The following is a 13,598-nucleotide window of genomic DNA, read 5'->3' as shown; positions in this document are numbered from 1 at the left end:
GGGTCTTTTAAAACTGGTTCAGGTTCCCCTGCTGGCCAGGGGCTCCTCTTACAAAATGCCCTTGCTCTGTTTCCTGGTTCCTGCCGGGGGCCAAGATCCCTCTCACCCCTCAGAAAGGTCTTCAGGAATAGGACCCGGCTCCTCCTTTGCCAGGGACCTCCCCAACCGAAGGCCTACCTCTTTGGTTTAATTGTAGTGGGGCGATCTGTTCTTGGTGTTGCGCGCAGTCCCTGCAGCCTGCTTCTGCTGCTGGGACGGTTCCCGCTGCCAGCAGCCTGTGTCTTCTGCTGCCGCTCTGGTCCCAGTGGGTCCCCGCCGGCTGCACTGGGCGTCCTCCGGCCGCGTTCCGCCGCCCGGTGTTCCGGCCGCGTTCCACCGCCCGGTGTTCCGGCCGCGTTCCGCCGCCCCTGAAGAACATTTTTAAACCTGGTGTGCTAGCACATGGCTAGAATCCCAGCACTAGGAAAGCAGAGGCAAAGATCATCTCAAGTTCAAAGTCATTATTTCAAGTTCATCTTGTCTGAAATGGGAGTTTGCCACATCCAGCATGGCTTGGGTCCTAGAAAACTGACTAGCGGTATCAGGGGAATAAGAAAGGACAGACACACGGGCCAACATGCCGAAAGAAGGGAGTTCAATTGTAAGCATTGAACCCCCAAACCCAAACTATGTACAGCCCAGGGGAGGGGCTCACTAGTCTCAGAGGGAGGTCTCCGATGGCAGGGAGTCTCTCCCCTTAGGCTGTCAACATCCTTGAGGAGGATGCTGAAGTTGCTGGTCTTTGCACACACTGGTCAGTTGTTCCTGAACACCAGGGAAGGCTTTGCCAGTTTTCTATGGGTCTGAAGCATTGGTCCTGCACATGGCTGTGCCCGCGTTAATAGACTTCATCAGCTCCTTACACATTGACTCAGGACTTCCTCTGGTAGCCACAGGAGTTCCAAATCAGCCAGGTCTACAAGGCAAGACAGGGTAGGGGGCAAGGCGGTGGTGGTGATAGTGGTAGAATTTAAGAAAATTATAAAGCAACAAGGAAAATGGTTTTGTCATGCATATAAATAAATTCCCACCCTCTGTAAAAGATTTAACACAGATGCCAACGGTAAAAAGACCTGCGGTCAGAAATCACAATCAGACCAGAGTAGGGGAAGGAAGGAAATAGATATAGATCATGTTTTTGTTTTGTTGTTGTTGTTTGTTTGGGGGTTTTGGTTTTGGTTTGATCCAGAAGTTAAAGGTACACCAGTTTGTCAAATCCTTCGAATCTCTGGCACCTGCTGTCCGGACCTTGTTATTCCTGCCTTGTTTCTTTATCAATGCCGCTGGTAACTTCAATGTGAAACTGTCCTGTTGCATATACCTTGCAGGTTAGGAAGCAAAATGGACCCACTTTCAGTGGTGGTGTGATAGAGGTCAGGTAAACACACTGGGGTGTGCTAATGTCCAGCAGGGTTTGATAATTTAGATAATGCGCTAAGAAATTTGGCCAAATGTCTCTATGTGTTTCATTTCAGCTTGCCACCAAGACCTATATGAAGGACTTGATATGAGAGGGTCCAACTTTAATATATCTAAGGCCAACAGTGTTGAAGAATGCCAGAAATTGTGCACAAACAATATTCACTGCCAATTTTTCACGTACGCTACAAATGCATTTCATAGACCCGAGTACCGGTGAGTGTGGCTGAATGGGTCTCATGAGAACACACCATGATTCAACAGCTTCATGAAAAAAAAAAGTCTGTTTCTCCTTCAGCTAAAGAGCAAAGGGAGGGTAGTCCTGAGCATATATTTCTTATGTATATACTTAATTCCAATGGCATTTCCAAAGATAGTAAACTCCATCTGGTCTACCTATAAGCTGTGTACGGAGTAAAGTGTAGTGTCTGACGATGATGTCTGCCATCCCGTTCGCACCCTAAAGGGCCCTTTGCTGAAGGGAAGAGTGTGTGTTGATTAATCCCACCCATGTACCACGCTGGTTATCATTTCAATAGCAAATGTTACCCGCACAATTTTGCGCACCTTAAGAAGCGTGGCATCTTTTGCTGACTTTCAGGAACAACTGCTTGCTGAAGCTCAGCGCCAGTGGAACGCCCACCAGCATAAAGACGCTGGATAACCTGGTATCCGGATTCTCACTGAAGGCCTGTGCCCTTTCAGAGATCGGTAATTAGAGGATGACTGTTCTACTGTGATTGTGATGTGCTAAACGAGAGGGCCCGGACATATCCATGTGCCACGCCCAGGGACCTGGGAATACGATGCATATAAACCAAAGGGTTTATGTAGATGTGATTGGATGGAAAAACTGTGAAATAAGAATTACTCTGGATCACCAGAATGTGCCCTATCCAGGCTCAAGGGTCCTTATACGGTGAAGAGGGAAGCAGAGGAGTCTAAGTCAGAGATGGAAAGACTTGAAAGGGTTGTTTCTGCCTTTAAAGCTGGAAGAATCCTAAAGTGAAGGGATGCCATGGCCTGGAGAAAAGAAAAGGGCATGGAACAGGTCTCCCTACATGCCCTTCCAAAGGAACAGAGCCAAGCCAACCTTTTGACTGGCACCTAGTAAGGTGTACTTTGGCCTTCTGATCGCTAGGACTAAAAGAGCATGAATTTGTGTTGCTTAAACCTCTAGTTTTACTGTAATATTCTTGCAATAAATAGCATTAGGAAAGAAAGTACATTGCCACTATAGAGAAAGTCACGAGGTCATTCGACAGTGTCCATGTCTGGCTAGAAGGGGATATTGCCGTGAGTCAGCAAAGCCCTCTAATTTCAGACACAGAGGTAGCTTCAGTTGAACTATCCAGACAAGTGCCATACTTAATACATCAAGGTACCAGTGGTGAGATTTACTGAAATCAGATCACTTAGAGTAAATCATGCCAAATACGGAATACTTGCTCTATGTCGTGTCCTGTATTGGTCTGAGTTCTGGAATACGACCTCTCTATGAAAGACAGAGAAGTCCAAAACAATTTAACTCTTTTCTTATTTGTCTTTTCTTTTCTCGAAGTATCCTCTGCGTGCTGTGACATCCAATTGGCTCCAATGTGTTAGTTATTTAGTTTTAATATCCATTTTTTTTCTAGCTTTTGAAAACTTGGCTACAAGAGATAGGGCTATTTATTTAAATGTGTTCTGTTCTAAATAACATATTTATCTTAGACTGCTTGTCTGCAACTGTGCCTGAATGCCAGATGACTGGGAAATATCTAAAGATAAAAAGGCTCGTCTGGCTCATGATTCTGCAGGCCAGGAATCTAAGGAAGGGATGGTCGTATCTGACCAAGACTCTTGTGAGTCTGGGGGGCATTCAGAGATTCATCGCCAGTCTGACTCAAGTTTTGGTTTTAGTATAATAGAGACTTTTTTATATATTAAAAGGACTGGCTAGGATCAAACCAGAGAAAGTTCCCGAGGTAAGGCCTGGCTATTGTTAGACAAGGAATTTTAAAGGCAAAAGCCACAGAGTTATAATTTTGGAAAACCAAATTAACTCATGCCCCATCTGGGTGCAGGCAAAGCTTGATTTTGTAATAGACGTCCAGCAGGTGTGTCAGCCATCCAAGCCAGCAAGCGTTTCAGACAAAGGCAGAACACCGCAGGTAGCCTGTTAACCTTGCAGGAATAGCTGAGACAGTGAAATATTTTGTAACAATCAGAAATTTCTTTAGAATAGCCCAACTGCTCCAGGAAGTGGTCCATCTCGGGCCAGCTGACAGGGTACGTTCAAGGTAGGAGTAACTTGGATTGAACAAGTTAAAAGAACAATTTCGGTTTTACAAGCCTAGCACAGTCAGTTTATCCTCTGGACATAATTTTCATCATCATAGGACTTTATGCTGCACTACAGCACGGTACAAAAACACAGGTCGAGCACGTGTAGAAGCTTGGCTTAAAACAACCTGCCCTTGGCATAACTGATCTAGTTCCCCGAGAGCAGGAACTCACTCGCGCAAGAAGCATTAGTCAATGACTTCCCACTAGGTCATACCTCCCAACACTGCCACGCCGGAGAACAAGCAACATTAGGAGATTTTGCTGGGTGCAAACCACGCCGCAGTCTTAACAGCACAGTGCTGCAAGGATTTTTTTTTATGCATAGAGAAAAACTGACAAGATTCTTTGGTCCCGCCTCAAGCCCATCCCAGGCGCTGCCCACAGCCTCAAAGAGTATCATGCATGCCCAGTCTCAGGCTGCCCTGTACTTGACTTTTTTGAGCTGCAATGAGGTCACACATCTCTTCGTTCTGACTGAACGTCCCTTCACTGAGTGATAACAATCCTGCACGTTTCAGAAAACGGCCATGATTTTCTTTTTTTAAGAGGCCGGTCTTTTCACAATCCTTGCGTGCCAACCAAAGCCCCAGAAAGGCTGTCCTCGGCCTACAGGCCTAAATTAAATTCATAAGGCAGGGGTGACTTTTAGTCGTCACCACACCCTTGTCCTTAATGGCATCAGGCACGCCTTTAGCTTTAGGGATGAAAAATGGTAGTTCCTGGGATAAAATCATATGCTAAGGTCACATAGCAGTCCTGTCACTTAAAGTCACACAAATATCCTGCCCTCCCTTTAAAATGTTCAGCCTCTTGCCTAACGACTCTAAATGAATTGTATTTAAAGACTAGTTCTCAGCAGTTTCCTTCATGGATTTTAAAGCATTGGAGGTAACCACATCTGCCCCGATTAGTGAGTCAATACTATTAGCAATTCCAATTGAGAGAATCTTTCTATATCAATGGCATAAAATTCAGAGAGTCACATGTTCGTATACTCGGGAATCCCGTAAAACCCAGTAAACTGGAAGCGTTACTGTGTATGCAGAGGACCTGGTGCAGACCTGTGCAGGCCCCGTGCATGCGCCTGGGTCTCTCAGTGGGAGATTTTAAACTCAGGATGTTAGCGCTGCGAATACTCAATTGTCATTGCCCTGGTTACTATGCTAAAGCACAAGCAAATTCGGCATTGTGTCACTGAGGAATGCTCTTCTTCGGTGAATTCACAGGTTGCCCCATGAATATGTTCCAGCACTTTGCCTTTGCAGACCTCGATGTGGGCCGGGTCATCACCCCCGATGTTTTCGTGTGTCGTACCATCTGCACCTTCCACCCCACCTGCCTTTTCTTTACATTCTACACGAAAGAAAGGAAGATAGAATCCGAGAGGTGAGTGTGAGCAGAGCGTGCCAGCTCCTAGCCTTTCCAGTCGCCAGCGGAGGCTCGCAGGTGCCTTGCTGGTTTCCCTGACAGCGGTAGAGCCTGGAGTTTAAGTGGGTGCTTTCCTGCCAGGGGCAAGTTGCTTCAGAGATTAGCAGATCCATCTACATACTTTCCCTTCATAAAGCAAACATACCATTGAGTTAAACAACAGTGGACCGGCAAAGGGATCAGACAGCTTTCTCACTAGCATTAAGGTTTTAGATTGGCTTGAATTAAGAGCTGCTGCTTCAGCCTACCCTTTAATCTTGTGAGAAATCAGAGCCCTGTTTATCTTGATCTAGGCTCTAGTCTGACCTCTTCGTCTTTCGGCAGCTTCCCATTTCCTTTATGTACAACATGGGGCCCGCAGAAGGATGTGTGGATACAATACCGCAGGCAGCTTAACTCTGAACAGTTTGTTCTCTGGATCCTTTTTCTTCTTTTTCTAATTAGAGGGTGGAATTTTACCCTCTCACCTCTTCTGGTTGTCCGTGCCTTCTGGTTTTTGCCAGAGGGAGAAGGGACTCCATTTACATTTAATCCCTGTGGTATTTTGGAATCTTGCCATCTGATTGACTGAAGAGAGTTTCTCAGAATACAATCTTCTCAGTTGCATTTTAATAAAAAGAAAAGGGAGCTGCATTTTTGTAATCTGTCTGACACCTCTAACACTTCTTTCTCTTTTTCACTTGTTTTTAAATAGGAATGTTTGCCTTCTTAAGATGTCTAAAAGTGGTACTCCAAGTCCCTCTGTTCCTCAAGATAATGCTATGTCTGGACACAGTCTCTTCACCTGCAGAAAAGCTCGCCCTGGTAATGACTGACAATGATGGTGAATGACGATTGTCTTAGTTTGCCTCTTGGTTGCCATGACAAACACCATGACCAAAAGCAAGTTGGGGAAGAAGAAAGTTTGTGTTGCAGAAACAGACACAGGACCTGAAGCAGGGACCATGGAGAACTGCTGCTTTTTGACTGACTCCTGTGATGGGCTCAGTTACCTTTTGTTGTTGTTGTTGTTGTTGTTTTAATACAATTCAGGACCACCTGCCTAGAGGTGGCACTGCCCCCCAGTGCATTGGGTCCTCCTCCTTCAATCCTTAATTCAAAAAAATGTCCCACAGACATGCTCACAGGTCAGTCTGATGGAGACAGCTCTTCAGTCGCTGTTCCCTCTTTTCTGGTGACTCTATTTTGTGTCAAGTTGACAAACACTAACCACCACTGGGTGCATCAGATCTTGGGGTCTTCTAAAAGTTGATGAAACTATTCTCAAGACACTAGGAACATTCTTATTATGGCTTATTTCCTGCCCCATTATATATCCTTGGATGTTTTTACATGCTGCAGAACCCTGCCATTTCAAAATTTACTCCGGAGTTGACTTTGGAGGAGAAGAGCTGAACGTGACCTTCGTACAAGGAGCAAATGTGTGTCAAGAGACTTGTACAAAGATGATTCGCTGCCAGTTCTTTACCCACTCATCGGTTCCACAAGACTGCAATGTGGAGGGGTGAGGGGGCCGCTTCTTTGATCACCGGCAAGGAAATTATTTTATAGTTTTCTTTGCGGGTCTGATTTTCTTCTGTTCATTTTGTCCAGGTGTAAATGTTCCTTAAGGTTATCTGTGGATGGCTCTCCAACTAGGATCACCAGCAGTGCACAGAAGATCTCTGGGTATTCTTTGCGATTGTGTAAAGCTGTGGACAGCTCTAGTGAGTGAAGATCATTGGTTCCGAAACTGTATGGAAGTCTGGGTTGTGGTGACTGATGGCTTGGTCTCACGTGATTGGGGCTATTTATATTGTTTCCTTGGATGGAGGGGATGCTCATTTGTGTCTAATTCTGACCACGCATCTCAACGCTTTTCAGTTTGCACAACAAAAGTAAACTCACGAATTGTGGGAGGAACAAACTCCTCTTTAGGGGAGTGGCCATGGCAGGTCAGCCTGCAGGTGAAAGTGGTGTCTCAGAATCATCTGTGTGGAGGGACCATCATTGGACACCAATGGATCATAACGGCTGCCCATTGCTTTGATGGGTAAGTTTCAGATCCATTGTGTGTGTGTGCACATGTGTACATGTTTACGTGTGCATGCTCACGTGGAGGTCAACGTCAGGTGTCTTTTCTACATTGCTGTCTGTTGTGGAATAGTATTTTAACGAGGCAAAGAGGAACTACATTTTTTAAAAAGATTTATTTATTTATTATGTATACAACATTCCCTCCATATGTGCCTGAACTACATTTTTATGCCTAATATTACCTTTACTTTGTAAAGGCCTGTTGCTTTTGTTTATGCTGTATTTGTTTAATTATGAAAAGGTATGTTATGTTTGTTTTACCTTGCCTGCCCAAGGAACCTGATTGGTCTAATAAAAAGCTGAACAGCCAATAGCTACGCAGAAGAAGGGAAAGGCAGGGCTGGCATGCAGAGAGAATAAATAAGAGGAGAAATCTAAACCCAAAGGGAAGAAGGGGGAGAGAATCAGGGTCAGACCCAGGACAAGAAGCCTGGCAGACATAGGGAAGCACTGAAAGTAAGAGATACAGAAGTAAGAAAGGTAATCAGCCCTGAGGCAAATGGTAGATAAAGAGAAACAGCTTAATATAAGTTAAAAGAACTAGCCAGAAACATGCCTAAGCTTGGCCAAGTATTCATAACTAATAATAAGTCACTGTGTCATGATTTGGAAGCTGGTCTGTGGCCCAAAAGAAACAAACCGGTACAACCGTCCTTCTTACTTGTTGAGACGGCATTTCTCACTGAACCCCTTTGACCAGACTGGCTAGACAGCAACTCCCAGGGATCTGCCTGCTCTGTCTCCTGGAGTGTTGGAATCTGAACTCAGATCCTTGTACTTGTAAAGCGAGCCCTTTGCCCACCAAGCCATGTCCTTGGCTCTGACGTATGTTTTGATGAAGAGAAAAGTTTCCAAGTCTTTGCCTAAAAATTATTATTTTAAATTTAGTTTGTACATCTTTTACGTGGTTAAGTTAAAATTCAAACGATGGGTAGGCAGGTGTTAAGCCACAAAGCGTCTTTAATTCAATCTCCTACTTGGCTCATCTTAATTAATAAAGCAACTTGATAACTCTAATGTAATGAAAACAATTGCTTTCAGGATTGGTAAACTGAACTTGATTTCCCCACAGCTTCTTGGAAAGTGACAGAAGCAGTCCCATATTTTATTTGTAATAAACATGAGGTAATTACATATTATATATACATACATATACATATATATGTATGTATGTATATAATATTTATATATAATATATATATAATATTTTCAGCCACAACTTCTAGTACTGTGAGGTGTAACCTTATATGGACTCAGGGCAACAGAATACGGGGCTCTCAGAAATTCTGGCAACACTAAAAGGTCCCTGAATGTACACTGACCAAAATTAATTCAAACGAAACACGTGGCAAACCCAAGGCCTTCTGGAAGTCCTAGCCCGTGCTGTGTCACAGGACTCCACTGCAGCCTTTTTCCCTAAAACATAGCACGCTTATCTCGCACTATGTGTGCACTATGCATGCTGTCATGCCGTGCAGTACCAACAGATGGTACCCGAAACACAACTCGGACTGAAGACTATTCGATGCTGTGAATCACAGTGTGTGTACCGTGTGCACAGAGCTTTCTACTCTTACAGAAACATAACAGTTCAATTACAAAAAACCACAAACTTAAAAATGTTTCTTGTCATAGTCTGCTTTGGATTGTATAGTGTTAGACTTTAGTTTTAAATATTGTTGTTTGAACTGATTACTTGAGTTTTATTTAAAAAAAACTCATTGAATGAACTTTAGCTTGGGTATTGGATAGAATTTCCAATTTTTTTTTTTTTAGTGGTCCTAAGCCTACATCTGCCTTTTGGTATGAAGTGACATTCTCAGTATTGTTGATTACAAAATCAAAATATTGAGGAACTCTTAAAGTCATTGAAGATATTCTTTGCCTTTTAGTAGGAAATATTCAGACATGTTTTTATTATTTATAATAGAAGCACATTTATTCCATTAATATGTGAATTTGCTTTCATCATTAATAAGTGGTAAAACTATATGTATACCAAAGAATTGTTTTGAAGTAAATTTCTTTATGATATACTATCAGGAAATGTTTAATATGTATACCTGCATCATATAGTCACTCACACATACACACACACACAAATACACAAACACACACATGCACGCACACACAAATACACACACATACACAAACACACACATGCACGCACACACACACAACCCTTTTCAATATAAAGGCGGTCTTAAATAAAAGTTAAAGAAGTTTTATTTTAAACTAAATCTTCAGAAATCCAACTCTAAGTGATGATAAATTGGCAGAGGAAGAACTAGGTAATGGGGAATATGTTCTTTCTTTTTTTTGTTCCCCACAAGAAAAAGTGCTAAGAAAAATGAACAAGGAACAATGCCAACGTTACTTTGGTTTGCATGTCTCTCTCCCAGGATTCCGTACCCAGATGTGTGGCGTATCTACGGTGGGATTCTTAACCTATCAGAGATCACAAAAGAGACATCTTTCTCGAAAATAAAAGACCTTATTATTCATCAGAACTACAAGGTCGGAGAAGGCAACTATGATATTGCCCTAATAAAGCTCCAGACGCCCTTGAATTACACTGGTATGCAGCACATTTTAAGGGAAGACTGCACAACTGAGTTGTATCGGTGCCAATTCCCGCTTCAGTTTGAGTGAGCAAACAGATCTGCCGCCTTTGTTTTCTGGTTGGTGGGCTTGAGGGAGAGGCAAGGCTGCCTGGGAAGTGAAGATCCTGAGATTTGCCATGCAATCTCTGCTTCTTAATGGGCAAGGAATCTTAGTAACTTTCTCAGCCTGGTATGGAGCTACATGTATGCTAATGAAAGAGGTATAGGAAAGCTCTTGCTGTCTGGGGACACTGCGCATCTTTTGACAGGATTGGCAGAATTACCATTGCTTGGACTTAGGATATACAATTATATCCCTAAGCTAATTAATTGCTAAGAACACACTGGATAGACAATAGGGGAAGTGGAGCATGTCACTGCCTTTGGAGGTACACCACTCCACAGAAACTAAACACCTGGCAACACCTTAACTGTGAGCGTCAACCCTGTCACCTCAGACAGCTCCTTCCACTGCTCATATCTGCTGTAGGGGTGCTGCTCTCCTTGTTGCTTTGCTGCAATAGTTAAGTAAGGTATTCAGTTAAATCACTGGAACAGCATGGCTATTTTTACTCTGACTCTGAATTCTGCCAGAGTATATATTAAACAAAACACAAGAATGGAGATATATGTTTGTCAAGAAATTTTGGTGGAGGAGCTCCCCTCCCCGGGGGGAAGTTTCATGCCAGAAAACCAAACAAAAATGTGAGAATTGCCTTGGATCATGGGCTTTAGAAGTTGATCAGAAGGCTGGAGGTTGTTCTCGTTACTCTTTAGTTTCGTAATGAGTTCCCTTATGTTTCAAGCATGACCACAGTGGGTTTTGACTGCATTTCCCTCCCTTCACCCTCCCTGGTCCTTTCCCACTCTTCATTCCAATTGGTCCCAGAAGGCTCATTCTTGCTGTGTTGCTTTGTAGAAAACGAATAAGGGAAAAGAGAGAGAGATTAATTTTTAAAGTCAATATCTATGGCTTTAATTAATTCTAATCTATTCATGAAATTTCCTTCCAGAATTCCAAAAACCAATATGCCTGCCTTCCAAGGATGACACAAATACAATTTATACCAACTGCTGGGTGACTGGATGGGGCTACACAAAGGAAGGAGGTACAGCGTGACATTTGGAATGTTCCTGTCCTAAATGTTAAAGCACATGGAGTAGATCAGTTCCTCAACCATCCTTTCTCTTGATCTTTGTGTTTATCCCAATATATTGGTTTTCTGATTCACAAAACTGATGTTTTGCTTTAAGCTTTAAGCATCTTACTCATAATAGAGATTATGTTGGTGATACTGCATAAGGGACTGTGGCTCTTAAGACTTATAAAGACAAACCCATTTGGCCACCATACTTTCCCATGAGGCTTTGTTGTTATTTTTCAAGAACTACAACTCCCAGCATCCCAAGAAGTTACCTAGCGCTTGGGTCTGTTGGGCTTACAAGTTACCTTAGGATATTCCACAACAGAAGGATGGTAAAGACAATAGAAACCATGTCTGTGGTAGCTTGGGTGATAGGGCTGCTGAAAAGCTTCATTAGAAGGAAAGAAATACAGATGGCTCTCTCGTCTGTCTCCCTGTCCCTGTCGCTCCTCTTCTCCCTCTTTCTCCCCCTCCTCTTCTTCCTCTTCCCCTACTCTTCTCCTTACACCTCTTTCTTTCTCTTTCTCTCTACCCTTCCCTCTCATTTCTGTATGTATAATTCTACCTCTTCGACAGTGTCCCTGACAAAAAAGCACCGACAGTTTTTGAACAAAACATGACCCCAGTGGAAAGTGGACCATTTTGACTTCCTTTAAAACTTTGGTCTTATTTTTTCTGTTTATTGTATTTTCTCCTTTTAAAGGTCTATCTTGATTGCTTCATAGGTGAAATCCAAAATACTCTACAAAAGGCAACTATTCCTTTGGTACCAAATGAAGAATGCCAGAAAAAATACAGAAATTATGTCATAACCAAGCAGATGATCTGTGCCGGCTACAAAGAAGGCGGGACAGACGCTTGTAAGGTAATGTATCAGACTGTGAAAAACACAGGGCCGTGCACCAGAGACAGTTCATTCAAAAGCAAATTCCCAATGTTACAGTCCGCTAGTTTTAGCTTTGAGTTCAGAATTAAATGATCTGAAAACTTTATAAATAACTTTTAACAAATTAAGCATAATAATTTATATCATGTATTACTTATAATAGGTGCATGCGAATCTGTATTGACTATGGCAGGCATGTCACAAGCAGTACAGCTACACATTTTGTTTTATGTGTCATGGCTATGCTAAAATACAAGAAAAGTAGGTTTATTTGAACATCGGAAAAGATGCTAAGATTGTTGGGTTTATCCAAGAACGGGAAAGGGAATAAATTAGCCTTGTAACCAGCCTTGTTCATGGCTAAAGGGATGCCAGGACATTCAGAAGCCACATGTGTGGTGTGCAAAGTGTGCTGAAGATGTTAGCAGCATCTGTCTTTGAACAAGGGGCTGGCTCCTAAGTTGAATCATCCCTGTTGTAACTCTACCGTTGCCTTTCTCCTCCCACTGTGACCCAGGGAGATTCCGGCGGCCCCTTAGTTTGCAAACACAATGGAATATGGCAGCTGGTGGGTATCACCAGCTGGGGTGAAGGCTGTGCCCGCAGAGATCACCCAGGAGTCTACACTAAGGTTGCCGAGTACGTGGACTGGATCCTGGAGAAGACACAACACAGTGGCGGAAGCCCTCTGGGGGTGTCTCCCGCATGAGGAAGCTGGGTAGCGAGGAAGAGCTCCGTTGACAACCATTGTACCACCTGCTCCCAAGTCAAACAGAGAGACCCAGAATTCTCTTCTGCAGAATGTGGATAATGCTGTCTGCCTCACATCCCGGCCATGGGATTAAAATCACAGTGTAGATACAGTTGCCAAAGACAATGTCTTGCAGAAGAATGTTTCCTGCCTTGAGTAATAACAGGGTCTCCAAACATGAACCATACAAGAAGCATCATGCTTGTTTGGAAATAAAATGATCAAAGTTTTTTTTTCTAATTAGGTAGTACAATGGTTGATCTGAAGCAGTTGAAAACAAGATTCTAGCACAATGCCTGAGATCATTCTCATCTAACTTCTGACTCTAGACCCCGCAGATCTCAGACTAGACCCCGCAGATCTCAGAGTTACCTTCTGTCCACCTCACTCATTCGTTCATTAGACCCCAATGCTGTTGTTCAACTGGCTCAAAGGACTGAGGAACCCGGTTCTGTCTGGTGGAAGGAGGAGACCTTTGTGACATTTTTTTTTTAAATGAAAGGATGGCTTACCTGAGCATGAGGGTACAGAGCACCTTTCCATCTAAACCACCTTCCTGGCCATTGCCACATAGTTTTGGCTACCTGTATGTGCAAAACCTGTAATGCTGTATTTTTCTTGCTGTGTGCAGCTCCTGCATTGGCTGATCACGCAGTGCTCACTCCGGGCAGGGAATCTGATAAGAATCTCCAAGAGAACCCTGGGAGTGCCGTTGATACTGCATTCAGTATATGCAGGAGTAATTCATGAAGTATCATTGGATATAACGTATTATCTAAAATCCAGGCTTGCCACTGAGTGGAGAGATAGTGGAGAGATACTGTCTTGGAATAGATGCCATTAATCCTCACGTCATACAAATTCCCAGCTTGCCACCTATTCCTGGAGTGGATTGTACGTGCATAACTCCATTTAGTTAAGCT

At 43.3% G+C, this 13,598-nt stretch overlaps 1 protein-coding gene across 1 annotated transcript in view; it reads left to right on the top strand.

Moving 5' to 3' along the window:
• The window catches only part of Klkb1 (kallikrein B1), a 28,720-nt gene extending 15,705 nt beyond the window's left edge, over positions 1-13,015 (top strand). The window contains exons 5-15 of the mRNA XM_075984546.1: positions 1,515-1,674; positions 2,060-2,169; positions 5,013-5,172; positions 5,909-6,018; positions 6,556-6,718; positions 6,808-6,920; positions 7,078-7,246; positions 9,693-9,868; positions 10,907-11,002; positions 11,764-11,903; positions 12,442-13,015. Coding sequence (XP_075840661.1) covers positions 1,515-1,674; positions 2,060-2,169; positions 5,013-5,172; positions 5,909-6,018; positions 6,556-6,718; positions 6,808-6,920; positions 7,078-7,246; positions 9,693-9,868; positions 10,907-11,002; positions 11,764-11,903; positions 12,442-12,633 — 1,589 coding nt within the window. The 3' untranslated portion in view covers positions 12,634-13,015. The remainder of the gene's footprint in view (positions 1-1,514; positions 1,675-2,059; positions 2,170-5,012; positions 5,173-5,908; positions 6,019-6,555; positions 6,719-6,807; positions 6,921-7,077; positions 7,247-9,692; positions 9,869-10,906; positions 11,003-11,763; positions 11,904-12,441) is intronic.
• Positions 13,016-13,598: the final 583 nt, after the last annotated feature.

This window comes from Microtus pennsylvanicus, chromosome 9 (genome assembly GCF_037038515.1).
Source record: "Microtus pennsylvanicus isolate mMicPen1 chromosome 9, mMicPen1.hap1, whole genome shotgun sequence".
Classification (NCBI taxonomy): Eukaryota; Metazoa; Chordata; class Mammalia; order Rodentia; family Cricetidae; genus Microtus; species Microtus pennsylvanicus.
The sequence above is the reverse complement of the archived record's forward strand: the minus strand, read 5'-3'. Positions and strand labels throughout refer to the sequence as shown.